The sequence below is a fragment of the Lepisosteus platostomus genome, chromosome 2 (assembly GCF_059453375.1).
Source record: "Lepisosteus platostomus isolate fLepPlt1 chromosome 2, fLepPlt1.hap1, whole genome shotgun sequence".
Taxonomy (NCBI): domain Eukaryota; kingdom Metazoa; phylum Chordata; class Actinopteri; order Semionotiformes; family Lepisosteidae; genus Lepisosteus; species Lepisosteus platostomus.
In genome coordinates this window covers 72,128,451-72,152,749 of record NC_142612.1, presented here as the reverse complement: position 1 = coordinate 72,152,749, position 24,299 = coordinate 72,128,451, and the positions used below count along the sequence as shown (strand labels likewise).

Here is a 24,299-nt window from a genome sequence, read left to right as displayed (position 1 = left end):
CAGGACACCGGGGTTACACCCCTACTCTTTTCGAGAAGCGCCCTGGGATTTTTAATGACCACAGAGAGTCAGGACCTCGGTTTTACGTCTCATCCGAAGGACGGCGCCTGTTTACAGTATAGTGTCCCCGTCACTATACTGGGGCATTAGGACCCACATGGACCGCAGGGTGAGCGCCCCCCACTGGCCCCACTAACACCTCTTCCAGCAGCAACCTTAGTTTTTCCCAGGAGGTCTCCCATCCAGGTACTGACCAGGCTCACACCTGCTTAGCTTCAGTGGATTGCCAGTTGTGAGTTGCAGGGTGATATGGCTGCTGGCAATATATAAGTGTAAGCAATTATTATTAGATTTTTTAAAACTGGGTTTTTGTGTTTTGTTGATAATTAAATAATTTCACCGCAGAGCAAGTTGGATCTATCTCTCTAACCACGTACAACCTGCTGTATTTGTTTGATTTGTCCAGTGGATGTTTCAATGTGCTGCTTTAATGGAAACTGCATCAAATTCTGTAGAACATGACTGTTTATTTTCAGGTTTCTCATTTTTATAACAAACCCTTAGTTTTCAAGTAAATTAACCTGTGTATCCATGGGCTGTTCCTGACCCAATTCTTTGAGTTATTAGCAGGCTGAAACAGTGCTGTTCCTAAAGCATCCGGTTCATGTACTGTATATTAGTAGAAAGACAGCACAGTAATGCAACATGTAAGCTTTGTTGTGTCAAAACATCAAAATGCATTTTTACTTAACACTGTACACACTTGACCCATAAATTACAGTAAAGCTCATGGTTAGCTACACAAACTCTACAGTGATTAAGCTGCTGTATCGTCACATTGCAGAGCAGGAATACCGTCTTCAAGTCAAGGAAAAATAAAGTTCTCTAACAGCAGTAATTGAAGAATTCCAGATCAGCAGGCAAGAACCAGTGGCTGTAAGCAGCGACTGTCCATGCATCTAGATGCAAAGAGCTAAATACGCGATTAACTCATTTTTCACTTTCAAAACAAAAAGTGCCTGGAAATATACTGTATCCCAACAGAATGGATTAGTCTAAATGTACTTTCACAAAAAGGTCTTACTTGAACTTCAGTCTAAACTGAAAATCTTGGGGGTGATATGTGATTCAGGCTTGACATATGACCCACGTGTGCAACATATTGTCAAAACTTCCTTCTTTTTCCTCTAAAATATCACCAGACTACATCCTATGTTATCACTAATTGTAGCTGAAAAGCTGATCAACACGTTTGTCTTCTCCTGAATTGACTACTGTAATGCTCTACTCGCTGGGGTTTCTAAATCCACATTGAACAAACTCCAGTATGTCCAGTTCCATAGCCAGAATCCTGACCAGGTCCAATGACTCCTATCCTGGAGTCCTTGCACTGGCTTCCTGTCAAGTTTCGTGTTGACTTCAAAATCCTCATACTCACCTGTAAGGCTCTGCATGGCTTGGTACCTCAGTACCTGTCTACACTCTATGGGTGACAGGGCCTTCTCCTGTTCTGCCCCCAAGCTCTGGAACTCTATCCCCAAGGATATGAGAGTCACCTTCTCTAAACTCCTTCAAATCCAAACTCAAAACCTTCTTCTTTAGAAGAGCCTTTACTTTACTTAACTGTTTCTGTTCTTTACCCCTCTGCTCCTACTGTATTCAATATACACCATCTACTGGCTCCTCTCATTGTGCATTTCTTGTGTACTTTTTATTGTTGTTGTCGTTCTGAAAAGCGGTTTGAGAAGTCATCTTTAAAGGCGCTATATAAAATAGTTTTTTATTAAAAAATTAAACAGTCGTCAATTAGCGCCACCTGGTGGTCTCTTGAGAGATGTTCAATTTGCTTGTAACCGTTGAGCCCAGTACATCAGACCAAGCTCATTGAGCAGAATTACATACATTACTCCAACACATAGTAACGCAACCGTTGGAGGAATGTGAAGACCACCTAGATACAATCAAACACCGAATGCTTCGTACAGGATTAATATAAACAAAACGCCATGATTTAATAATGATACACTATTTAACCTTAAAATAAGCGAATGCGGCTTCTCAACCAGGAATTCACAGCGTGACTCTCCTTTGAAGGACAAGGTGACAACTAAAAATCCTTGCTAACACTTCCTACTTCGTTTCACTGCAAAAACAAAACAAGCATATAACAGCCGCTGGGTTATTTCCCCCCGCAGATAGCGATTCAGGCATTTAGGATTGGGAAGGTTTACCAATAGCGCAAGGTTTGTACACCTCTACACCGTTTCCTCGCCACATTCAAAACGTCCAACCAAATCTCGCTCTTTCAAGGTCCCGCGATACGTCATGACGAAGATCTCAAACTCTCGCGATATTTCATGTCAAGGCCTTTGGTAGGGAGTTTCGATATCCCTTCTTATATTACACGTTTCCACACCCGGAAAGGTAACAGGGCAGCCATATTACTGCGGTATGATTTCGCTTAGAGAGTTACAGTAGGTTATATGACCAACACACTGATGGCCTTACATTATGCATTATATATTCAGTCAAAAGCAGTAAATGCAAACAAGTTCATTTTGTACGTCTGAACATTTGACATTGGTTTTACACATTACCGGCACTAAAGTGCCTGCCTAACGTAAATGTAAATCGAGGACCGTGAGCATTTCAATTTGTATCTGAGCTGATATTCTGTTTACGTCAATACTTTTCCAAATCTTCAAAATGCATCTGTCCAAACGTCACCTTTAGATACTATTGTCGTTGCGTTACACTATTTACTTTTAATGTATTAATTTCTACTACATTTTTTATCGACCTTATCTTTTATTCTCCCAAGTATACCTTACACGTGTTCTAATCCATTAAGTGGACCTACTGTTCAGGTTATCATTTCGATTGTTTGAATTTAAGTACATTGGTAATTCAAGAACCATTAGCGATTTAAACGAAGGGCCTTTCTTCGGGGTGTAACAGCAGCGTAAACCAAGGATTTGAAACCAGAACTCTCAAATCCACAGTGATCATTACCGCCAGCAATTTCTGCCCTGTTGCAGTCATTTTTACACACAAAAAAACGTGGTCACAATGACAGATGATGGAGGTCCAGTTATTTTGACCTGGTGATTTAATGTAGGACTGTGAGAAACTTTTTTTCCCCTCAAAATTCAGATTTTCGTGTTACCAAGACCACATAAATTACCCGATCGATCTGTAGCTATCCATGACTCAAAACTCTCTGCTCATATATATTCTTCTTGTATTTCATGCATTGATTCATCTGTGTATATAAAAGTGGGTATTGTTTTATTTAGTAGATCACCGTGCACGTTAATTCGATTCTACATTACAAGGCTAAACTGTATTGTATAAGACTGTCTTATATTTATCGTCATTATTTTTTGACGTTAGACCTTAAGGTAGATATAAAAATAACAAGGAGAATGCCCTGAATCTCGGTGAGCATCCCCTCCTCGTGTTGAATGAGTTTTTTTTTTCCTGGAAGAAAAACAACTGAATAGTAATATCGTGAAACTATATAATTCGTGTACATTAAATTTTAACCACTGTTTGTATTTTAATTTTTCGCCCTCCCTCTTCCATTACCCCGCATTAAAACTCGTTGTTCTCCAATACCAGACATTTCACAAAATCAAAACATTTCAATCACTTAAGGACATTTCACTAATACAGTACCTTCGGGAAAAGAAAACTTTACAAGCCGTACTGTACTTCTGAAGCTCAAGGCTCCCTGTTTTGTGCAGCCATGCTACCTTCTGTCCGTGATCGATTTAATAAAATGGGTGTATTTTGAAACACGTGGTGGCCAAACACTAGAAGCACATGGGACGCCACTGTTTCACTCCCATTGGGTGTCTGTAAATGGGATTTGCTTGCGGGTGGATATTATGTATTTACTGAAAAGAATAACCGTTCCAATGTATGTTACACTTTGCGTTTTTACGTTGTGTTTTTGAAGTATCACTAAAAACTTGTTAGAGCTCATGTGCACTTTAAAGTCACATGGGTGGCCGGCACTTTAGGTTTAATGGGCTGTGAACGGAACTCGAGATACCGGTACAATCCACCGAGAAGTCCAGTACACAAAAAAAGTTAATATTTTAACAGGTTTTATCGTATTTAAATTGGAAGTTTTTTTCTCATTCATAGTTTCAACTAAATGCCAAATGGTTCGATGAAATTGAAGCTTAAAATTATTTTTCTCTATTTAAAAGAAAACAAATTATATCAATCCAGACACGAGTATACACCTATACACATTTCACACTAAAAATACATTTTACGAATACTGTGCAGTACTAAGTAAATCCACTCTCGTCTCTTCAGGGCTCGGACAAGCGCGTTCACGAAAACCCCAGAAGCCGAGCGCGATGCAAATTCCTGCGACCCGATTGGCCAAGAAATAACACGTGGGCGTGGAAGGTGGAACGCGCACAACAGTAAAGCACCTCGCGCTTCTTCCTGCGAGTCCGTCTTTCTCGTCTCAGCGCCTCACCGAAGAGCAGGGTTAGGCCACGTGTGGAGCAGTGATTAAAACTTGCATTAGCTTTTTCGTTTTCCCGATCGATCTTAGTCGAGTAAACAACCCCGCAGACAGTCAAGATGGTGAAACTGGCGAAGGTAAGATGTGATTTTCATCGCCGATTTCAAAATATAAAGTTCGAGGCGATGGGTTTGATGTACAAAATGGCACTGGAGATGTGAGATTTTGTTCCTTTCGGTTTGCCTTGCCCGAGCATTTTTTTTGCAGCGGATGAATGTTTTTTTTTTATGATTATGCGGGTGCAGTCGTGTTTTGGGGGTAACGTAAGGGGTTACTAGTTTCCGGATGAAAGACGGAGCACAATGGAAGTGCGTTTTGGTGCCTGTTCAAGCCGACCCAGATTTCGAGTAATCAGCCATGTTTTTCTGCGTGGTGAACTCTTGTTTCTCAAAATGGCCATGCCTGCGCATTCGCCTGCGAGCGCGGAAGCTGTTTTTTGGTTTATCGCCTTACTTGATTACATTTTGGTCTTGTTTGAAGCAGTAATTCCTCTTAAATGTAAAATATAACTCCTAGCAGCGTGAGCGCTTTGCAATTTTGGTAAAAAAAAGGAACTTTCCAATTTGGTTGCGCTTTTATATTATGATGTGGGTGAAAAAAACAGACGACTGTTTCTTAATTGCTTTATTTCTGTTAATGATTAGAAACGTGATCGTGCTCTATGAAATTTTTCCATTTTTGTTTATTTCGGGTTTGTATTGGCTGCATATAGTTACATATGACTAGGCCTCGCGGAGCACCACGTGGGTTTTCAGCGTGGAGCCATCACGCAATAACCACGACGTGTGTCCGTCGAGCGGTTTAGACATTATTAGTTGGACATTGCAGGCTGTGTGCTGAACATTACCTTTTTGTTTTTATTTTCAACTATTTTGAGAAATTTAGATTCTAAACATGCTAGCAAAATAGTGTCTTAGAGAGGGAGCACGCTGTGGAGGGGACATGGCGGCGGTTTGTACTACACAAGCGTAGTTTTTTTTCCCGGTGACCCGACCATTTTCCGTATACAAGTACACAATTGTTTCGATGTACAAACGGTTACAATATTATTTGGCACTCCCAAGGCGATAAACAGTTTTTTTGCGGCCTATGAATAAACAGCGGATACCCCGCTGGGTAGACATGCTTCATATGAAGTGGTTTTTTTTTCTTATTTTAGGCAGCGAAAAAACCGACAACTACTCCTAAGAAAAAGGCCCCACCGCCCCCTAAAGACGTGGACTCCAATGAAGAAGAGGACAGCAGTGAAGAGGAAAACGAAGAGGTAAGAGCGACAGAGACTCGCCGCAACACGTGGGCTGAGGGTCGCGCTGTGTCAGCGTGGAGCCAAACCGGAGGTCGTGTCCTACACGTGCTTGTGCGATTCGGGCCCTCTTGTTTTGGAGTTGGTGGTTTCGCTGGAAGCTGTAAGGTCTGTTTGGACAGTGACCCGTGTTCTAAGACGGGGTTCGACTGGGAAACCCAGTACCGGTTTCACAAAGAGCATTTCTTTGTGCAGAAAGAGGAATCGTGTTTTTTTTTTCCTTTTGGCTTCAGGTACCTCCCCCAAAAGCCAGCGCCAAGAAGGCAGCCACGCCAGCAAAAGTAACAAAAGCCGCCAAAAATGGCAAAGTGGCACAGAAGCAGGAAAGTGATGAAGACGATGGTAAGTGATGAAACGCGTCTGGAAGCTTTCATCTTTCACTCCATGCATGTTGTAGGGTGAAGTGGAAGTGCAAAGATCTGGACAGAGGCTGTTGCATTTGTTGTCAACCACCAGGTTTCTAAAATGGTGTCAATCATGTCGAAAATAACCAAAAGCCAGTGTTTGGCAGGATTTAGTTGTTAACCTACATGGTGCTAGCTGCAGTGAGTGTTAATTAAAGAATTAGTAAATGCCCAAATCTTAAATCAGCATTTAGATGCCAGCAATACACTTATCACTATTATACAAAGCGTAGTTAATATTTTGAAGTGTTGTGTGGAGTATAAAGATTGTCCCACTCAGTTCTTTGTAGAGGCTTAGGAAGCTGATATACTTGCCTTTGTTGAGCCAGAAGGACAATATATTTTGAACCCCACTGCTCTGAGGTTTGCATTGGGGGAGGTATTCCCTTTTAGTTCAAAATGGTTGTTTTTTTTCTGAACGGGGGAATTTCAGCTGTGATATTCCCCTGTATTTGGTCCTGAGTACAGTATGCTGGATTAACTCTTGCGTAATGTGATGCTCTTCAGAGGAAGATGCCCCCCCAGTCCCCGCCAAGGGCAAGGCCGCCAAGGGCAAGGCGGCGCCCCTGAAAAAAGCCGCCAAAGCTAAGAAACAGGAATCGGAGGAGGAGGATGACGATGGTATGATCAGTCACGGTGACTTTCTAGCTGTCAATAACATCCCAGCAATAGTCTTTAAGAGGGCAAGGGTGGCTCGCCAGTGTTTGGCAAAGAGCTGGGGAGAGGAAGTTAGATCTCTGGGTTCATGGTTTTAGATCCTGGATGGAGCACTGCTGTTGGACCCTTCGGTAGAGATGATCAATATAAATGTTGTCCAGGTGGCATTTGTCCTCAGAAAGGGCCTTTTTGGGCTGGTTGCTGGCTAGGCCTCCACCCCTCTTCAGACCTTGACTTGGGGCTCGCTGACATCCCTGCCGGGGCCCTGATCTTAAACCTGCTCGGGCTGGTCCGAAGCCCGGGAGACTCTTAACCTGTTCTGTTGTCGCAGATGACGAGTCGGAGGAAGAAGCCCCTCCGCCCAAGAAGGCCACCCCAGCAAAAGCCACCCCTGCCAAAAAGGCCGCCCCCGCCAAGAAGCAGGAGTCCGAGGAGGAGGACGATGATGAAGATGGTGAGTGACGGTGCAGTGGTTCAGGGAGGGGGTTTAATAGCCTGGGGTGGTCTTGAGTTTCCAAGGCACTTGAGTGTAGGGAAAAATGGCCTCTTCCCTCCCCACCTGCAGATCTTTCTTCAAGCTACTTAATTGATTTACTTAATTAAAATCTTGGGTCCTGTTTTATTTGGCGGTGGTTCAGTTAGCTTAGCGCTCTGCTGGAGTCAAAACAGGAGGGTGGGATCGTGGATATGCAGAAACCCGGTAGGCTTACCATATCCTGAAGGTGCTGCCAATACAGAGGTGTGCCTTCAATGCACAATGCAGTTGTTTTAATCACATTGTGTATTTTAGAACCTCCCTAGTTCAGAGGGAGTGAAACAGTTTGGTGCTTTCTGGTGATCACAGATGTACCGTAGTTGTCACTCGTCAGAAAGCTATACTTTTAGGAACATTAAGTTCTTGAATCCTTGTATCTGGTCCGAAGCCCGGGAGACTCTTAACCTGTTCTCTTGTCACAGATGACGAGTCGGAGGAAGAAGCCCCTCCGCCCAAGAAGGCCACCCCAGCAAAAGCCACCCCTGCCAAAAAGGCCGCCCCCGCCAAGAAGCAGGAGTCCGAGGAGGAGGATGAAGATGGTGAGTGGTCTTGTGGTAATTGCATAGGTGGAGAACAGTTCAAGGCTATTGAACAGCTTTGTCCGAGCGAAAAGCTTTGTGCATGCAGAAAAATTGCTTGCAATTTTTTTTTTAATGAACCTGTTGAAAGCAGTTTTAGGACAAATGTGCAAGCTCATTATTTAAAGGAATGGCTAAGGTTAGAGTTTTCCCCAGATATGATGTTCCTGGCTCTCCGGCGGGTTTGTGCTTTCTGTGGTGCTGTTGATTTAATATGCAAGTCTGAGTTTAAGAGAAGAAGGCTCTGACCTTATTGTTCCCCTGGTGCAGATGAAGAATCTGAGGAAGAGGCCCCTCCACCCAAAAAGGCCACTCAGGCAAAGTCTACCCCTGCAAAAAAGACCGCCCTAGCCAAGAAGGAAGAGTCAGAGGAGGAGGATGACGACGAAGATGATGAAGAAGATGGTGAGGGTTGTTTTGTTACATTTCAGAGCTGAAGGACAGTCTTACCTAGGAACTTCAGGCTGTATCGGATGTATAAGTTGTTACGACAATGCAGGGCTTCTTACGTATTTGTTGCAAGGTCTGCAGATGTCGAGCTATGTTAAACTTTTTGCCAGCGGTATGTGTTTAAGATTATAAAGAGTTGCAACCAGATTATGCAAGTTGGAATTGCAGCAAGCACATATGATGAGCATTAAGGGACTTAATACTGAGTTGAGTACTTGATGTCTTTTTTTCCATACTGATGTGCTTGAAAATATGCAATTGAGTGGTATTTCTAGAGATCTCCCGTCAAACCAGACATTTAAGCTCCTGACAGTGGAATTGAAAGTAGTGTGATGATTGGTATGGGCTTGGTGCGAGGCCGGGGAGAGTGTACCAGTGAGGCAGTACTAACTTGTCCAGTGGAACAGTGGAAATGAGCACGTTGTGGTTTTCATTCCGTTTTAAAGACTCAGAAGTCGAGCAGATGGACACGACTCCGGCTTCCGCTGCTAAGGCAAAGAAAGCTGGTATGGTGAAAGCAAAGGAGGAGTCTGAAGAAGAGGACGATGAGGAGGATGACGACGAAGAGGACGATGAAGACGAGGAGGAGAGTGATGAGGAAGGTGAGTTCAAAGCTCAAATCTCCAGTGTGTTGAGAACTGAGGAGTGAACGGCTGGACCTCAGTCTGCAACTAAAGGCCCGTTTGTAACTTGTGTTAGCGCTTATTTTGTCTTTACGTTGTTCTGAAAATGTATGCGGCTGTGATTGTTTGCCTTTCCAGTTTGAGACCACATGTGTAACTGGACTGTTTTTCAGAGCCTGCTCAGACTCCCGGGAAGAGGAAGAAGCCAGAGCCAAAAAAGAAGGAGACCCCACCTGCCAAGAAGGCAAAGTCTGAGCAAGAAGGTTAGTAAAGATCTTGGTGTCCAGCTCAGCTAATCAGAACATCTCCCTTGTTCCCCAAGATAGAACATAATATTTTTTCTGTTTTGTCTTCAGTGGTTGACCACTATTTAAATCCCATTCTGTTGAAACGTGAGGATATAGATCTTATTTTGTAAATTAGCCTCTTTTTTTTTACCTGGGGAAACTAAATTGGCCAAAGACGTGTTTAAAAGAGAGCCCTCGTGACAAACCCCAATAGTGCTGAATATTGTATAATTCCATCCACCTCTGGAACAGTAGTTGCTGTAGTGGGTGGCAGGGGCTTGTCATAGGATACTCAGTGCTTCTAAGAAAAGTGGGGGGGGGGATGAAGATCCAGTCTGGTTAGCCACTGGGCTTGGTTTTCATGCTAAGCAATATTGAATGTAACTAATTTCTTTTTTTAAATTATAATTTTTTAGGCTTATCTGCTTTTGTCGGAAACCTCAATTCGGATAAAAACTTTGATGAACTCAAGGAGGCTTTGGGCAATTTCTTTTCCAAGAACAACCTCCAAGCCCAGGATGTCCGAATTGCCTACAGCAAGTGAGTACACAGGTTTCTGTAGATGTTTGTGTGGCTTGTCAGATCATTGTAATTTTAATGTTTGTGCTTTACTTGGTGCCAAAGGTAGCTTGAGCTAACTATTGCCGGTGTTTTGCTATAGGAAATTTGGCTATGTTGATTTTGCTACTGAAGAGGATCTGCAGAAGGCTTTGGAACTGAATGGGAAAAAGCTTCTGGGTTTGGAGCTCAGAGTGGACAGGGCAAGGAGCAAGCAGAATGCCCAGCAAGACCGAGATGGTAAGATTTTTTTTAAACTGTGAAAACGTCAATATAACCGTGTAGCCTCCTTTTATCAGCCTTAAATGCCACTTCTGCTTTCTACTTGTCCTTTTGTTTGTCGATGTGTGACATTAAATAATTTGAAATTAGGTGACTTTCCCAGAAACATCTTTAAAAAAAAAGGTGTAAAGCTAACCCTTGATGATGATGTGGAAGGTTGTGACCACAAAGGTTGGTCCAGTTGCTTGACACCAGTGGGATGAGCCTGCTAATGCACTTTAACATCACTGCAGCTGTGCAAATATCATCAGAATCATGAGATCTAGTGACACTGCGGATGTCAGAGAGGCCCTGTGTTCAAACATTGGTAATCATTGGCTCGGTAATGGCATCCCATTCCCCTACAAAGCAAGTGGTCTTTTCTCTACCTGAGCATAGGACTATTCTGATAGGTTCAGCATTCATGGTGTAATCTGTCCATGGAATGGAAAAGTCCATCCTGGTCTATTCGAATCACTCGTTGGTGTAATTTTCCTTTGCTCATTGAGGAGTTACTTCTAGACTAGGAGTGTCCCAAGAAAGTTCCTAGTCTGTGGTGGAGGTTAGGAGCTGACTGGTCACTGGCCCCTTACTGGTTCCGTTTTTGTTTTTCTTCTGGCAGAGAGGGACTCGCGCACCTTGTTTGCGAAGAACCTTCCTTTCTCCATCACACAGGAGGAGCTGAGAGAAGTATTTCAGCAGGCGGTCGACATCAGACTACTGACTGCCAAGGATGGCTCCAGCAAAGGGTATGTGTGTTTCTCAGCTTGGCTTCAGGTGCTTGTCAATGTATAGTCTTTGGTATCGAGGGGTCTGGGTGCCACTAAATGGGTGGGTGGAGTCGGCCTGAGAATAATTTATAGTTCTTTTTACGTGCAGAGCTTTCTTACGTACTCGCACAGCAGACTCACCTCCAGTTTTTTTAAGGGTACTTTGCAGCTGGTTGTGTGTATTTGAAACTTTTATTAAATTAACCTTGAGAGTAAGAAACGGACACAGGGGGCTGTACTTGCACATGAGAATTCAAGCGTTTGCCTTTTGGTTGCAGAATTGCTTATATAGAATTCGAGACGGAAGCCGTTGCCGAGAAGGTCCTGGAAGAGAAGCAAGGAGCCGATGTCCAGGGCCGCTCAATCATCTTGGATTACTCTGGGAAGAAAAGCCAGAAGGGGCCCAGGATGTCAGGTAAGCACCGAGAACTCGGAATACTTTGCTGTACAAAGTCTTCAAACATCGTCTCAGAAAAGCAAATGGATTGGCTTTGTTTCCTGCTGATAATTTAGTTCTGAAACGCGTCTTCCACAAGAACTTGCCTCATAGTAATTTCTCTTGGGCATTGAGCATGGTTCTGGATGGTAAGCAGCATTTAGAAATCTTTGGGCTTTACTCTTAGAATTGAGCTCTGAAACGTAGGGGATGTTTCAGCTTATTTTCTGGACTAGAAATGATGAATTGAGACTCTGAGAAACCATGACGAGTTTATTTTTAGATAGTCAAGTACTGATCTAGTCCTTACATTTGTACTTCATGTAGTTTAAAAGGGGTGAAAGAGTGCTGATCCTTTCTTCTCTACATTTCCAGAAAACATGGCTGGCAAGACACTTGTAGTCAATAACCTAGCCTACAGTGCAACAGAAGAGTCACTCCAGAGCACATTCGAGAAAGCAATTGCTGTCCGAGTTCCACAGAACAATGGCAGAGCAAAGGGGTAAGTAGTGTACTGTTTTGTAGCTTAATGTACTGATTTTGATTAAATATACATATGCGTCAGATACCAGACCTGTATTCCTGCTCTCCAGAAAAAAGACTGTGCTCATGTGATCTTTTTCTTTCCATCCAATCCATATAAAGATACGCATTTATAGATTTTGAGAACGCTGAGGATGCCAAGGAAGCCCTTGAAATGCACAACAACACTGATATTGAAGGCAGGACAATCAGACTAGAGTACAGCAAGCTTGCACAGAAATCGGACGGTGGCCGAGGGAGCTCTGGTAAGCACTTCTTCCCTGACGTTTGGGCGATTAATGCCGAATTGCTGAGAATACCAACTCTTCATGTAGTGTGCGGTGAGTTTTGTCAGTCTCTTTAAATGTTTCTCTTTGGACATTCAGGCCCCACCAAGACGCTTTTTGTCAGAGGTCTTTCCGAGGACACAACAGACCAGACTTTGAAAGACTCATTTGAAGGCTCTGTTGCAGCCAGGATAGTCACAGACAAGGATGGATCCTCAAAAGGGTACGTTTTCTCCAGTGACCTCTGTTGGCAAAGTGAATTTGGATTAATGGTGTCTTGGGAGCACAGCATCTTGACTTCTTTTAGAACTTTTTCTGAACGGGGGTGGAACTGAAGTGGTTCTCTTCTCATGAGCTCCTCTCTTGTCTGGTTGGTGACAGAGTACGGATTCGCAAGAGAAGTAAACCAAACACAATTTGACCTCCCAGCTTCCCCTGCCTTGCGGGGAAATGCTCTCTAGGTCTATTGTGACACGTGTATTAACTCGAGGGTAACGTCGGTGTGATTTCCTGAACTTCTACGTAGTCTAGGATGTGTTTTCCAAACCTGCACCTGCAGGTAAGGGGAAGAATTCACGCAGATGGTAGTTAAGGAGTTGCATAAAACAGTGGGGAGTGCTTTGTTTTGGTGCCGCGGGAAGAGAACGTTTGCGGATAAGCACGGAGGTCCTGTTCGGTGTAGTAACTTGGGCTTTTCCTGCCAGGTTCGGCTTTGTGGACTTCGACAGTGAGCAGGACTGCAAGGCCGCGAAGGAGGCGATGGAGGACTGCGAGATCGACGGGAGCAGGGTGACGCTGGACTACGCCAAGCCGAAGGGCGATGGGCAGCGCGGCGGCGGCCGGGGAGGTTTCGGAGGGTTCGGGGGCCGAGGCGGCGGCGGCAGAGGAGGACGCGGAGGCTTCGGCAGAGGCGGCGGCTTCCGGGGCGGCCGTGGGGGCAATCGTGGTGGATTTGGAGGTACGTAGAGAAATATGACTGTTTCAGTTCTTTCCCCATAACAATGCTCAGTTCTCCTTTTGCTTTGTGCCCCCCATCACCCTGTTTCAGTAGGAATTGTTCTTCAAAGGAAAAATTGGAATGGATGGGTTTCTTGTTAAGTACTGCTTGCTTCCAAAAAATACTCTGGTCCTGGATGCACTTTGCTGGGCTTTTCATTTCTAACCCTTGGTGACACTAGCCCAAGGTCTAGTGAGCAGTCCTTGAGAAGAGAGGGCGGTCCCCGTCACTGTCTTAGAAGCAGGGTCTGCTGTGTTTCGGGACAGATATGGAAGTTTATCTGCGACTCCCCCATCTTGTTTCCTTGGAAAGTGAGCTTTGTAGGATCTGCAGCTCGATTGTGGTTTAATGCTCGTGTCTGGTGTTGGTTGTCTGTTACAGGAAGAGGCCGTGGATTCGGTGGAGTAAAGCCCCAGGGAAAGAAGACGACGTTTGACGATTAAACTTGTGTATATACGGTTGTTGTTTTTTTTTTCAAATGGACTCTGTTTTCATTTTGATTACTTCTCTCAATGCGCTGACAGAGCCTTTGGACATTCCAGGAAGTAACAACTATATAAAATTATAAATGTGATGGACACCTTTGCCTTCCCTCGCCCCGTAGCTGAAGAGAGCTGTTTGAGCTCAGAGGTGTGCTGACTGCCCATGTTCATCTTCATTAACTTTTTCAAAGGGGTAAAATGGAATGCGACGCCCACCTGCACTGTGAAACATGGTGCCGGTCTAGGTACATACTGTACATGTACATGTGATTTGTATGACTTCATTTTACCTTTTGTAAAAAGTGTAGTTTCCGTATGTGTTTTTTTATTTCTTACTTTTTTTTTTAGTTTGCTGTAAATGGAAAAGTTTTACCATAAGAAATGTGTTAAACAAGTTGTAACGGGTGGAAGATTAAACAGACCCAGAGGAGTGTTTGGGTATTTAGATTCTCTGGTAGTTGCCTATGTGTGCTGTTTGGAAATGGCAAAGATTTGTTCAGTGAGTTTTGTTGATGTCTTTCAAGAGGAGCATACGTTTTCTGACGGTGGAGATCGGTTGTGGTCAGCAAAGACCATTCGTATTTCATCTTTCTCTCTTTAACATTAATAAATTGATATTTTCAATTGTCTCTTAATTACTGGTTGCCGCTTTACAAGCAGATGAGATGCCTTTTTACAGACACATTTGATAAAGGCCTTTTAAGATCTATCAACTGTTGGCCGTCGTCACAAGGGACTGTAACGAGCAGTAATGCTGTGCATGTTTTTTTAAATTTCACTTTTCATTTTAAATCAAATTGGTAAACCTTGATCCAACTGGGACAATTGTAGTGTGAATTTTTCACACTAATAAATTTTATATAAAATGTTTGTGCTGTTTGATTTGTGACGTCAGTTCTGCCTCTAGGCTAGTGTGGAATTAATGTGAACTGTTTTGTGGAAGAGTGTTTTAAGTGAAGGGAATATGATGTTTGCCTTGGACGACTTAAGAGGTTTGGCCATTTCCTCAGGTTAATTCGTATATCTACGATTTGAGAGTAATGAATGTTTTGGTGTAGAAGGTTTCACTTACTGAGTGCATACTGTAGACTGGGAATAGGGTCTTGCATTACATTTTCTGACTTTCACAATGATCCCTGAGATGATAAACAGGATGTAAGGTGGGGGGGTAGTGTTTCCCGACTCAGTTCATTGTTCAGCTGACGTACCCCAGGTGAGCAGCTGTGGATTGGGTGAGAAATGGGCAGTAATAAAAGACTGAAACAATATCTTTGACGTACCTTTTAGAGAACTATAGGACTTAACACAATGAAAAGGCCCAGATGTGCCCATTTCCTGAATGCAAGACTGGTTAGAATTTCTAGCCGATTTGTTTCCTTCTTTCTTTAATGCAAATGGTCAGTCATTTAATTGTTCAATCTATGCCAGTTACTTGGTAACCACTCCCTGAAATGAGACTAATGAATGTGCTGCTTTAAAATGGAAGTGATTTTGGTAATCAAAACGGTAAATTTGCATCTCTAAGGTGTACAGCCCATGGCCACAAGGTGGCACTTTAACTCAAGGTAAAGCAGTCGTTTCACATCCCTGTTCAACATCGTCAGCTGTTATTTTGAGCTACAGAGGACTGAATAATAATAATTGCTTATATTTATATTGCACGTTTCTGGACACTCCACTCCAAGTGCTTTACAGGTAATGGGGACTCCCCTTCACCACCACCAATGTGCAGTATCCACCTGGATGATGCGACAGCAGCCATAGTGCGCCAGAACAGTCACCACACATCAGCTCTCAGTGGGGAGGAGAGGAGAGTAATGTAGCCAATTCATAGAGGGGGATTATTAGGAGGCCATGATTGGTAAGGGCCAATGGGAAATTTGGCCAGGACGCAGGGGTAACACCCCTACTCTTTTCAAGAAACGCCCTGGGATTTTTAATGACCACAGAGAGTCAGGACCTTGGTTTTACGTCTCATCCAAAGGACGGCGCCTGTTTACAGTATAGTGTCCCCATCACTATACTGGGGCATTAGGACCCATGTGGAGTGCGGGGTGAGCGCCCCCTGCTGGCCCCACTAACACCTCTTCCAGCAGCAACCTTAGTTTTTCCCAGGAGGTCTCCCATCCAGGTACTGACCAGGCTCACACCCGCTGAGCTTCAGTGGGTTGCCAGTTGTGAGTTGCAGGGTGATATGGCTGCTGAATGAACTAACTCCTTGTATGTGATTGAAAATGCATATCATTTTGAGCCTGAAGTTCTTGTGAAATATGACGGTGGATTCTTACATGGTTTTATTCACTGTTTAAAGCAAAAAGATGCATACATCATTTTCACAATAGAATAGTGGTTTGTGACACAAGATGGCAGTAAGGTCTTTAGCATCTTTACAGGGCTGTTTGCTTTAAGTTTTAAACATAGTTCGATCCCAAGTATCTGTTTGATGAACTGAGTTTAGAAACATTCATACAACAATTTTCAGTTCTCTTCTGGTGGGGGGTGATTTAACATCATCCAGTTACTTTGTGAGTTCCTTACCACTTTTGTTTAGAATCCTAGTCCACACCCATTTCATGTTCAAGGGCAGATGCATGAAAGCAAATTTTAAAACGGGGTGGGTTTTGATCCTGAACCTGAGGGTGTTGAGTGAATATTGGTGGTATTGTTGGTTTTCCTCCTGCCTTGGAACTGGTTAGTTGTACCAGGCTGCTCTTCTTACCTGGGAGGTGGAGTGATTTTCTGGGGAGGGGGAGGGTGGCGTTCCTCTGGTCTGTTCAGATTCACAAAGAAAAGGCACCAAGGCACCAGAGCACCAAGGAGACAGATGAAGGAGAGTCGTCCCATCAGGTGATGTGTACTAGCAGCCTAGAGAGAACTTGTGAAGGAGACGGGCTTTGTCTGTCTTTTTCTGAAGCTGGTAACATCAAAGAATCAATTACCAAGAGCAAACAAGAAGCCTGTCTCAACGCCTGCATTTCAAGTCGTCCTTTCTTCTTCCTCCCACATCAAGGCAAGGTCGTTTCACGCTGAATAGGTCAGTTAGGAAGAGCCCAGAAGGAAAAGACACTTCTGTTTGGTGTTTATGGTCTCATGATACAGCCACTGACTAATGAGCCCTCATAATGATCATTTTTAATAACATGAATTGAGATCATATAAAGAATGGCAAAACAGCACTCTTCCTTATCTTAAAGGTCTTCTCTGTAAACCTCAGGCTCTGGAGCTGTATTTTGGGTATAAAAGAAACATACTTTACCTTCCTCAGACTTGCTTGCTGTAATGTGTAGTTTTCTAAAAGAAATGCCTTGGCATGCCTTTGTATACCAAGAATTGTTATATTCTTGAGAAGAGTAACAGCCATCTTCTGCTTTCAGTTGTCCTTCTTATTAGATTGCAAGAGGGATTGTTTCCCTTTTTGACATGGCATTTGTTTTAAATCTAAAATAAGATTTTCGGGTATGAGGACGAACACAATTTTCAATACCATAATACTGAATTTGTCACTTTTGGTGAACAGTAGATTGATGGACAGGTTGATATTGCTATCTAGAGAATTGCATTATGAATGCCAGGTGGGTAAAAGAGAATTCTGCAAGTCCTGCTTACTTTGTGATCTGCATGGAGTTTGTACACAGACGTTTGGGAGCAGGTCAGCTTCTGCTCTCCTGTGCATCAAGATCTCGAATGAGTCGAATCTCACACACCCCTCCCTCCCACCAGCTCTTCTCCAGCCTCCAGTAGCTCTGGGTTTCAAGGGGAGGCCTCCTACTGGTGGAGTTGAAGGAAACCGGAGTCAATCTCTTTAAGGTGGGGAGGGGTTCCCCTTTCTGGCTTTTCTTGCTTTCTGGGGAGGGGGTCTCCTTGCGTATTTCTTGTTTTTAACCAAGGGTGTTCATCAGGTCGGTTTTTTAGGGTGTTCTTTTGCCTTTCGAGGGTGTGGTGCGTGGTGTGTAAAATGGGGAAGGCTTCAAAACTTTTTCTGGCTGAATTGCCTTTGATTTGAACTAACCTGTTAATTTAATCTTCTGAACGTTTTGCTCACGGTCACAAGTTACATCCAAACTCCCACCTCCTGAAAATTGCACTAGATGGATGTAGTACTTGATTTTCAGATTTTCAATAGGCAGAAGCAAGAGCCAATTGGCAAACAAAAAGTCGTCATTAAGTAGCAGCTTCTTTAAGTCCTGACTGGTGAATGGATTCAAGCTTTGGTCTGCAAGTATAGTTTGTTCTGTACCTTGAGGGTGAAATATTTCACTTTGTAGATCACCAATCTACTGTTGTATTGCAAATGATGTCGAGGTACATGACACTTAAAGCCTGCACATTGTCTTCAAGTAATGTAACCAAGGATTTTGAACATCATATCATTATATCAAATTCAATTAACTACCTTTATGTATGGACAATAACCTTAAACAATGTCTTGGAAATCAGGATAAATTTTAAATATCTTTATTTACAAACATTATTTTTCCTTAAACATCTTCAATTTTTACATTTATGTACACCATCCATATACAATACAGGCAATTTGTGACCTACTTAGTTATTATGATTTTATTCACAATTAAAGTATATAATAGAAAAATAACAGGCAGTATTATTTTCTCTTTCCAAAGTGTGATTCTGGAGACTGTCAAATTACCATATCCCAGGTATGTACCAGTATAATTAGAATTTGATTTATTCCGATTATCTTTTAACAGTTCCAAAATATTTTAATTTACTGCTTACATTAACATCTGTGCATTTGTGTAAGACTACTGAAATATACAAATTTCACTAAATCTAAATATGAACATTGAGGAAAAAATGCCCCTTATCCTGCTACATAAATATATATGAATAGATCTCAGAGGTAAACTATCGACAAACTAAAGTAGAAATGCTACTGTAACTGACTGCAGGATTTCATAGAGTAATTTTGTATTCTCATTAGAGGCTCCCCAACTTCCAAGATGTAACACTAAGAAAACAAACTTACACTATTAGTAACAAACTCGCATTACATTAGTGGAAAAACTTATACCCACCAAGTTAAAAAACACCACATCCTTTTATAAAAAGAAAGAGACAAAAAGAGGAAATCAGTGAGGTAGTGACACTCTGTCCAGATGGCATAATGACAAGACAAAGTTATGCCAATTAATATCTGTCACTTCAGAAGAAGTCATCAATTATTGAGCAGTTCATTTAGCCTTCCTGAAACGTCAAGTAATTCTGCTTTAATTATTTAATTCGTTTGTGTGGTTGTTATTTTCAAAAACAGGAATGAATGAAACCTTATGCATCCATCAATTTAACAGTCAAAAGTCAATTTGTTTTTACTTCAATAATGTCTTGTTGTTTCATTTATAAATGCATCTACATTTTTCCCTATGGCAAAAAACAAACTCCATTCTTTGAGGCGTGCTGCATAAGGAATTGGAACTGGAAATTCATTCCAGCTTCGTTCAACTGGATTGAGGTTAATGGAAGCGAGATGAATAAGAACAATGAAAGTTGAATTAAAATGAGCGTTGGAGCATCTCAGTGGACAGGCTCGCCGTTTTCAAATGCCATTGAATGATCCATTGCTGAAATACAGAAACTGTACACACGATTTTCGATACAGAATTCAAATTTCCCAAGAGCTGCTTTCTTCCCACGTATTCCATTACACGAGGTTTGCCCCCAGTACAGTACTTAAATTAACTAACTAAATTGTCCCAAGTCTTCTCCCAAAAAAGGGAGTACTCATCTTTGAATACGCTCAAATTTCCCACTTGCTCCGCCACCACCCACCCCCCAGTGCAGTTTCTGTCACCCTAGGGCCCGTTCACTCTCCGGTGGAGTAGACTCAAGCGGCTATAAAATGTTTACTTTCCGTGAGCAAACGAGATTGCTGTTGACCAGCTTCCACATGCGCATGAGATCCGGTGGAAGCAACTTGTGGACCACGATCATACTTTTGAAAAAGCAGGGTTCTCTGTTCAGCTTGCTGCTCTTGTTCTTCACAAGCCCAAACGTCTTGAAGGCATTGTGCTTGACGGGAGTGACCCGCAGGACCTCGAGGCACATGCCGAGAAACACATCATCAATAGGATAGAGGTCCAAGGTTTCACAAGCTCCGAAGAGTCTCCTAGCCAGCGGCCCATCCATAAGGAAACCCCCACCACCTGCATAGGGTGGGTAGTGGGTTTTATTGTACAATGCCTGGGGGACGTAGTACTTATTCTCCTTTTTTCTAATGGGTTTGGCCTTGTACAGCACATCTCCTACGAAAAGGTTCCTTATCTTGCTGCCATCCAGGAACTCCACAATGTTCTCGATGCTCACGAAAACGTCATCGTCCCCTTTGAATATGTAGTGCACATTCTCGCAGTAGGTGGAGAACCACTTGAGGAAGTGGACCTCCTTCAGGGTGAGGTTGAAGAAACTGTCCATGAAGTCCCACTGCAGGATGTCCCCGTATTTGTAATCTTCGTACTCCAGGAGCTTCTGGTGGTTGGCTTTCTCCTCCTCCTTGGAAGGGGCACCCAGGAGGAACAGTGTCTTGATTCTTTTGCCATTCGCCTCTTTCTCCTTGCCCCATGTCTTTCTGATGACCTCCCTGCGGTCGTACTGCGTGATGATGGACTTGACGACAATCAGGAGGTGGATTTCTCCCTTGCACTTCTCTGGGTGGTTGATGGTCATGGGGAAATACCTGCAGTGTCTGTAGAGCAGGAACTGCTTGAAATTGGACTCTAAGCCCCCAAACCACTCCATCTGCGTGAAGTTGAAGTTGGCAGTACAGTTGGTAGTGGTCACATCCCAGGTTCTTGGTGCTCTGGAGGTGACTCTTGGCTTTTCTGTCGCGGACGCCTGCTTGCTTGCTTTCCAGAAGCCTTCCGTCCCAGACAGCAGGCCCTTTTTCTGCATGTGGTGGACACCTGCGGAGAGCGACTCCTGCTTGGACGGGCTGTCCTCGCGAAACTGGGCTCCGCTGTACGTGCTGCCCCTCTGCAGCACAGTCAAAGTTATCACAGCGACAAAAAACATCAGACACGCCGTCTTGTATATTTTCCATCTGTCCCTGGTGGTCAGCCTAGAAGCAAGTGAAGAAAGAAAAACGATCCTAGTAGAGGTTATTGGAAAAAAACAGAACATGATATACAGTATACGGATATTCCTACCAATGAGTGGATTTGTCATGGTGCAACTTTAATTTGTTTTTTCCTAAGTGAATCCTGATACAATCGCATCAATCCTGGGGTGCCACTCGTATGACATTGCAAAGGATGTGATTGTTGTTCAGGTAGGACATTCCCGTCATGGGATTCTGGATAGTTTTTTGGGGGAGAAAGGGACAACAGGCAAGACTTATCCATCGATTATCCATTGACTAAAAACATTTTCAAGAAACGAATGTGATTTGTAATGCACATGATATCTACAATACCAACTCCTTCTTTGCCTAAAACCTCCAACAAACACAACAGTGACCATATTAACATTTCAAAAATGTTTAAAATGTATTTTAAAGACTATGGAGAGAGTTCCGTTGGTGTGTTCTACCATGGTTTTTAATTGTTGTTTTATGTTGTGATCTCAATAATAAAAATATTTATCTAAGAGAACCTGATACCACTTTTTTTTTGTTTGCCTTGCCTTGAGTCCGAGAGTCCAAATAGTTCGTCATTTCATAATGGTCTCTTCTTTGCGCACTTAAGGTCGCGTTAAAAATAAAACCAAACGAAATAAAAGGTACAGTACGTTTCAGACGTGAGAACAGACAAAAAACGAACAACCAAAACGACAGCTTAAAAACCACACGGGATGCATACAGACATTAACATTATTTTAAAAAGCACTATAGGAAATAAAATGTTTCTTCTTCATTAACCAAGAAAAAAACTTGTTTCAGGTATCTACGGCCTTTTATAAGTGCACTGATTTTGAGCAACCGTGGAAGGTATATCTTTTAAATTTAACAATTCTCACAATTCATTATGATATAGCCTTTACAGTTGTACCCTGGTTAACTCAATGCGTGGCATAGTGACAGTTTTCGTTTACAGGGCATTTCGTTTTCAAGCTATAGAAAAATCACTGGATGGTCACGTCATCATACTGTACGTAGCGTCCTAAAGCAATGTATTTTCAAGAAAACAGCGGTTCACGTTAACCCTGTCGCGTTAATGGGTTTGGTCAAGTAAAAACAGAATTAACCTAATCATATTGTATAGATCAGCACCAGAAAAAAAGCCTGTAACCCATTCTCGTTTCAAAGAGACACATTCTTGTCTTTTTTAAAATATCACAATTAATCTTTTAATTATAATGAACACAATTATTATTCCTTTAAACAAAATACTTGTTGATATTTATTTAAATCTCTAATTCATTTTTCATTAGGTGGCTTCTCAATACTGTGAAATAATTCAGGAACAATGTGTCATAGTATAATGTTAGAGAGTATTATATACTGTATGCTCAGGTACAGTTTTATTCCTCACACAACTTTTTCTTCGTGATAATTACAACAGTGGGTTCTATAAGTCCTGAAAAAAATGCACTTTTATATTAAGATAATTCACTTCTTATTGTCGAGAGTAGTTTCTTAGTTTCAGTCTATAAAGACCTCATTTTTTCCACAGTTTTCCTTTTTATGATAGTTTTTTCATACATAATGGGCATACTACTTGTCGTTTTCTTTTTCCGGTGTTTGAATTTTTATCCGAAATGTGGAGCTTTTGCAAAAATATCGTGCCACGAATTTCGAGCAACATTGTTTAAAATGCGATTCTGTGTGTGAAAAAGAAAAATCTGGAAGAAAACATTAGTACAGTATGCTCTTCAAATGAAAACCTGAGTGCCTCTGAATCGTGTAAGAACATTTTTCACAAGTACCGCCAGTTAAAAAATAAACATGTAAATAAACATGCAACTTATTCAAAAGAATAAAGCAAACATTTTATGATGATAATGGTTTCAATAAAAAGACGAATACGTAAATAAATGTATTGCAAGTCTTTACAATCTAAAACACAACGCTAAAAGAAAACTAGAACGTTTCTTCCATCTATATGGTAGCAATCTTAAAATGTTAAATATAATATGCAACGTGAAAATGTTACTAACGTCTGGTTTAAACACTTTCAATCCGTGAGTTGTGAAGATCAGAATCGAACACAAGAAGTGAAAACATGTTTGTCCCATCCCATGCTCAGGCGATGATTTTCTACCGATATTACGCTCATTGCGTTGGCAAACCAGTATCAGCTGCTTATCTTTCTGTTAACTGTAACTCCAAATAAGTTTTTTTTTAAAAAACAACATATCAGTTTAGAAGGCGTCCGGACATTGTCTGTGGAATACTTACATTTTTTGAAGATGTGATCAGGCGGCTGCTCAGAGCGGGTTTTGAGAAGAACTGTGCGTCTCTCGCACTGCGCGACCCCTGTCTGAGCGCTGTGCGCAAACACCAAGTCCGGCAGCACCTTCTAGTCGCGCAGTCCCACAGCCCTCACCGCGGGGCGGGGGCAGCGGGAGTTGGTTCGGCCCTGAAGACGCAGGCCCTGGAAGGCTATCAAGTAGATTCAAGAATCAAGTACGGCAGCCCCCTCGTTCAGACTAGGCACCTCCTAACCCCAGCACTTCAAAAGTCAGGAAACCGCGGTGAGAAGCGCTCCTTTTCGCGGTGCAACTGAACAAAAAAGTAGTCCGAAGAAGAATTCTAACGCTCGATGTTAAGAATTTAACAAGTTGTGTTTGAAGATCCGAAAATCAGTATCAATCATAATAATAATCGTTATCGCGATCATGTTCTCATCATTACCGCCATCAGCAGTAGCTTTAATATTTGCCTGAATTTCAAGTTTTTAACTGGTATTGAACGCTTTGAGCGTCAATAAATGATCGTCATACATTCGTACTGTATGTATGATTTATTATACAGTATGATCAATATGTAAGTGTCTGTCATGTCCACCTATCTTTCCTTTACCATTCCTCCTTCTCTAGCAGAAGGAACGGTGTATGATTATTATTTGTTTTTCAGAAATTGCGAATTGCTGAGTGCATTTAGAGCCAAAGTCCTGGCGAACCCTGGCCAGTCAGCCAGTGAATGACTCATGCTCCAACCGGTGATCATAAAGCTCAGTCTGCAGAGACCTTACTAATGGAACCACTCATGAGGCCCTCTGTCCCCCTTCTCTTATAATCTTCTATAAGACCTTTCATATTACTCATGAATTGATATTCATTTTTATCATGTATTTTACTCAAAGTGTAAAAAGCCTGAAGTGTAGACAGCCACACGCATTACAGTATGTCTGTCCTCAGCTGCTTTGTAGTAAAGGTTTGTTCAGTGGTGTACGTGACATACAGGTGCTTCAATAATACTCTGACTGCATTGATACCTTCAGTACTTATAGACTCCTCTGAACCTTAACAGAATCCCTTGTTTCTCTGTCTTTGTTTATTAGTTATTGTAAATGATCACAACACCGTCTTGTCAAGGATCCATTTACATGCATTTTTGTAAACAAGGTTGATTTACCTGAAATCATAAACTGTTTAAGTGTTGCAAATCTAATACCAGAGCATGTTTCCTGGGAGACAAGCAGGTCTCTCT

At 42.3% G+C, this 24,299-nt stretch overlaps 2 protein-coding genes and 2 non-coding genes across 6 annotated transcripts; 3 read left to right on the top strand and 1 right to left on the bottom strand.

Annotated features, from left to right (window-relative positions):
- Positions 1-4,463: 4,463 nt before the first annotated feature.
- On the top strand, positions 4,464-14,562 carry nucleolin (nucleolin multifunctional protein). Of its 3 annotated transcripts, XM_088616823.1 has the most exons (18): positions 4,464-4,623; positions 5,706-5,810; positions 6,083-6,191; positions 6,761-6,874; positions 7,242-7,364; positions 7,868-7,984; positions 8,294-8,428; positions 8,920-9,075; positions 9,270-9,359; positions 9,800-9,923; positions 10,045-10,181; positions 10,825-10,951; positions 11,251-11,387; positions 11,784-11,910; positions 12,054-12,196; positions 12,317-12,440; positions 12,922-13,175; positions 13,596-14,562. In XM_088616823.1, exons 1-18 carry the CDS (start codon positions 4,606-4,608, stop codon positions 13,655-13,657), a joined length of 2,202 nt encoding a protein of 733 aa, XP_088472949.1. In that variant the 5' UTR covers positions 4,464-4,605; the 3' UTR covers positions 13,658-14,562. The 3 variants fall into 3 exon arrangements, with proteins under 3 accessions (XP_088472949.1, XP_088472959.1, XP_088472968.1); XM_088616833.1 differs by lacking the exon at positions 6,761-6,874; XM_088616842.1 differs by lacking the exon at positions 7,242-7,364.
- On the top strand, positions 8,644-8,717 carry LOC148677031 (small nucleolar RNA SNORD82). The gene has a single exon (XR_015931072.1). It is a non-coding gene; the product is annotated as a small nucleolar RNA SNORD82 (small nucleolar RNA).
- LOC148677030 (small nucleolar RNA SNORD20) lies at positions 11,642-11,711 on the top strand. Its single transcript, XR_015931073.1, has one exon. It is a non-coding gene; the product is annotated as a small nucleolar RNA SNORD20 (small nucleolar RNA).
- Positions 14,563-18,135: 3,573 nt separating the features above from the next.
- b3gnt7 (UDP-GlcNAc:betaGal beta-1,3-N-acetylglucosaminyltransferase 7) lies at positions 18,136-23,183 on the bottom strand. The gene is made up of 2 exons (XM_088616812.1): positions 23,046-23,183; positions 18,136-20,768 (listed from the first exon to the last, which is right to left on the bottom strand). Coding segments are annotated over exons 1-2 (1,224 nt in total). The 5' UTR covers positions 23,048-23,183; the 3' UTR covers positions 18,136-19,546.
- Between the last annotated feature and the right edge of the window lie 1,116 nt (positions 23,184-24,299).

What these genes read in the sequence shown, in the direction of transcription:
- nucleolin (XM_088616823.1), top strand. An exon ending in CGAGGAGGAGGATGAAGATG is followed by an intron (nt 7,985 to 8,293) that starts GTGAGTGGTCTT and finishes CCCCTGGTGCAG; the next exon opens with ATGAAGAATCTGAGGAAGAG. An exon ending in CGGTGGCCGAGGGAGCTCTG is followed by an intron (nt 12,197 to 12,316) that starts GTAAGCACTTCT and finishes TTGGACATTCAG; the next exon opens with GCCCCACCAAGACGCTTTTT.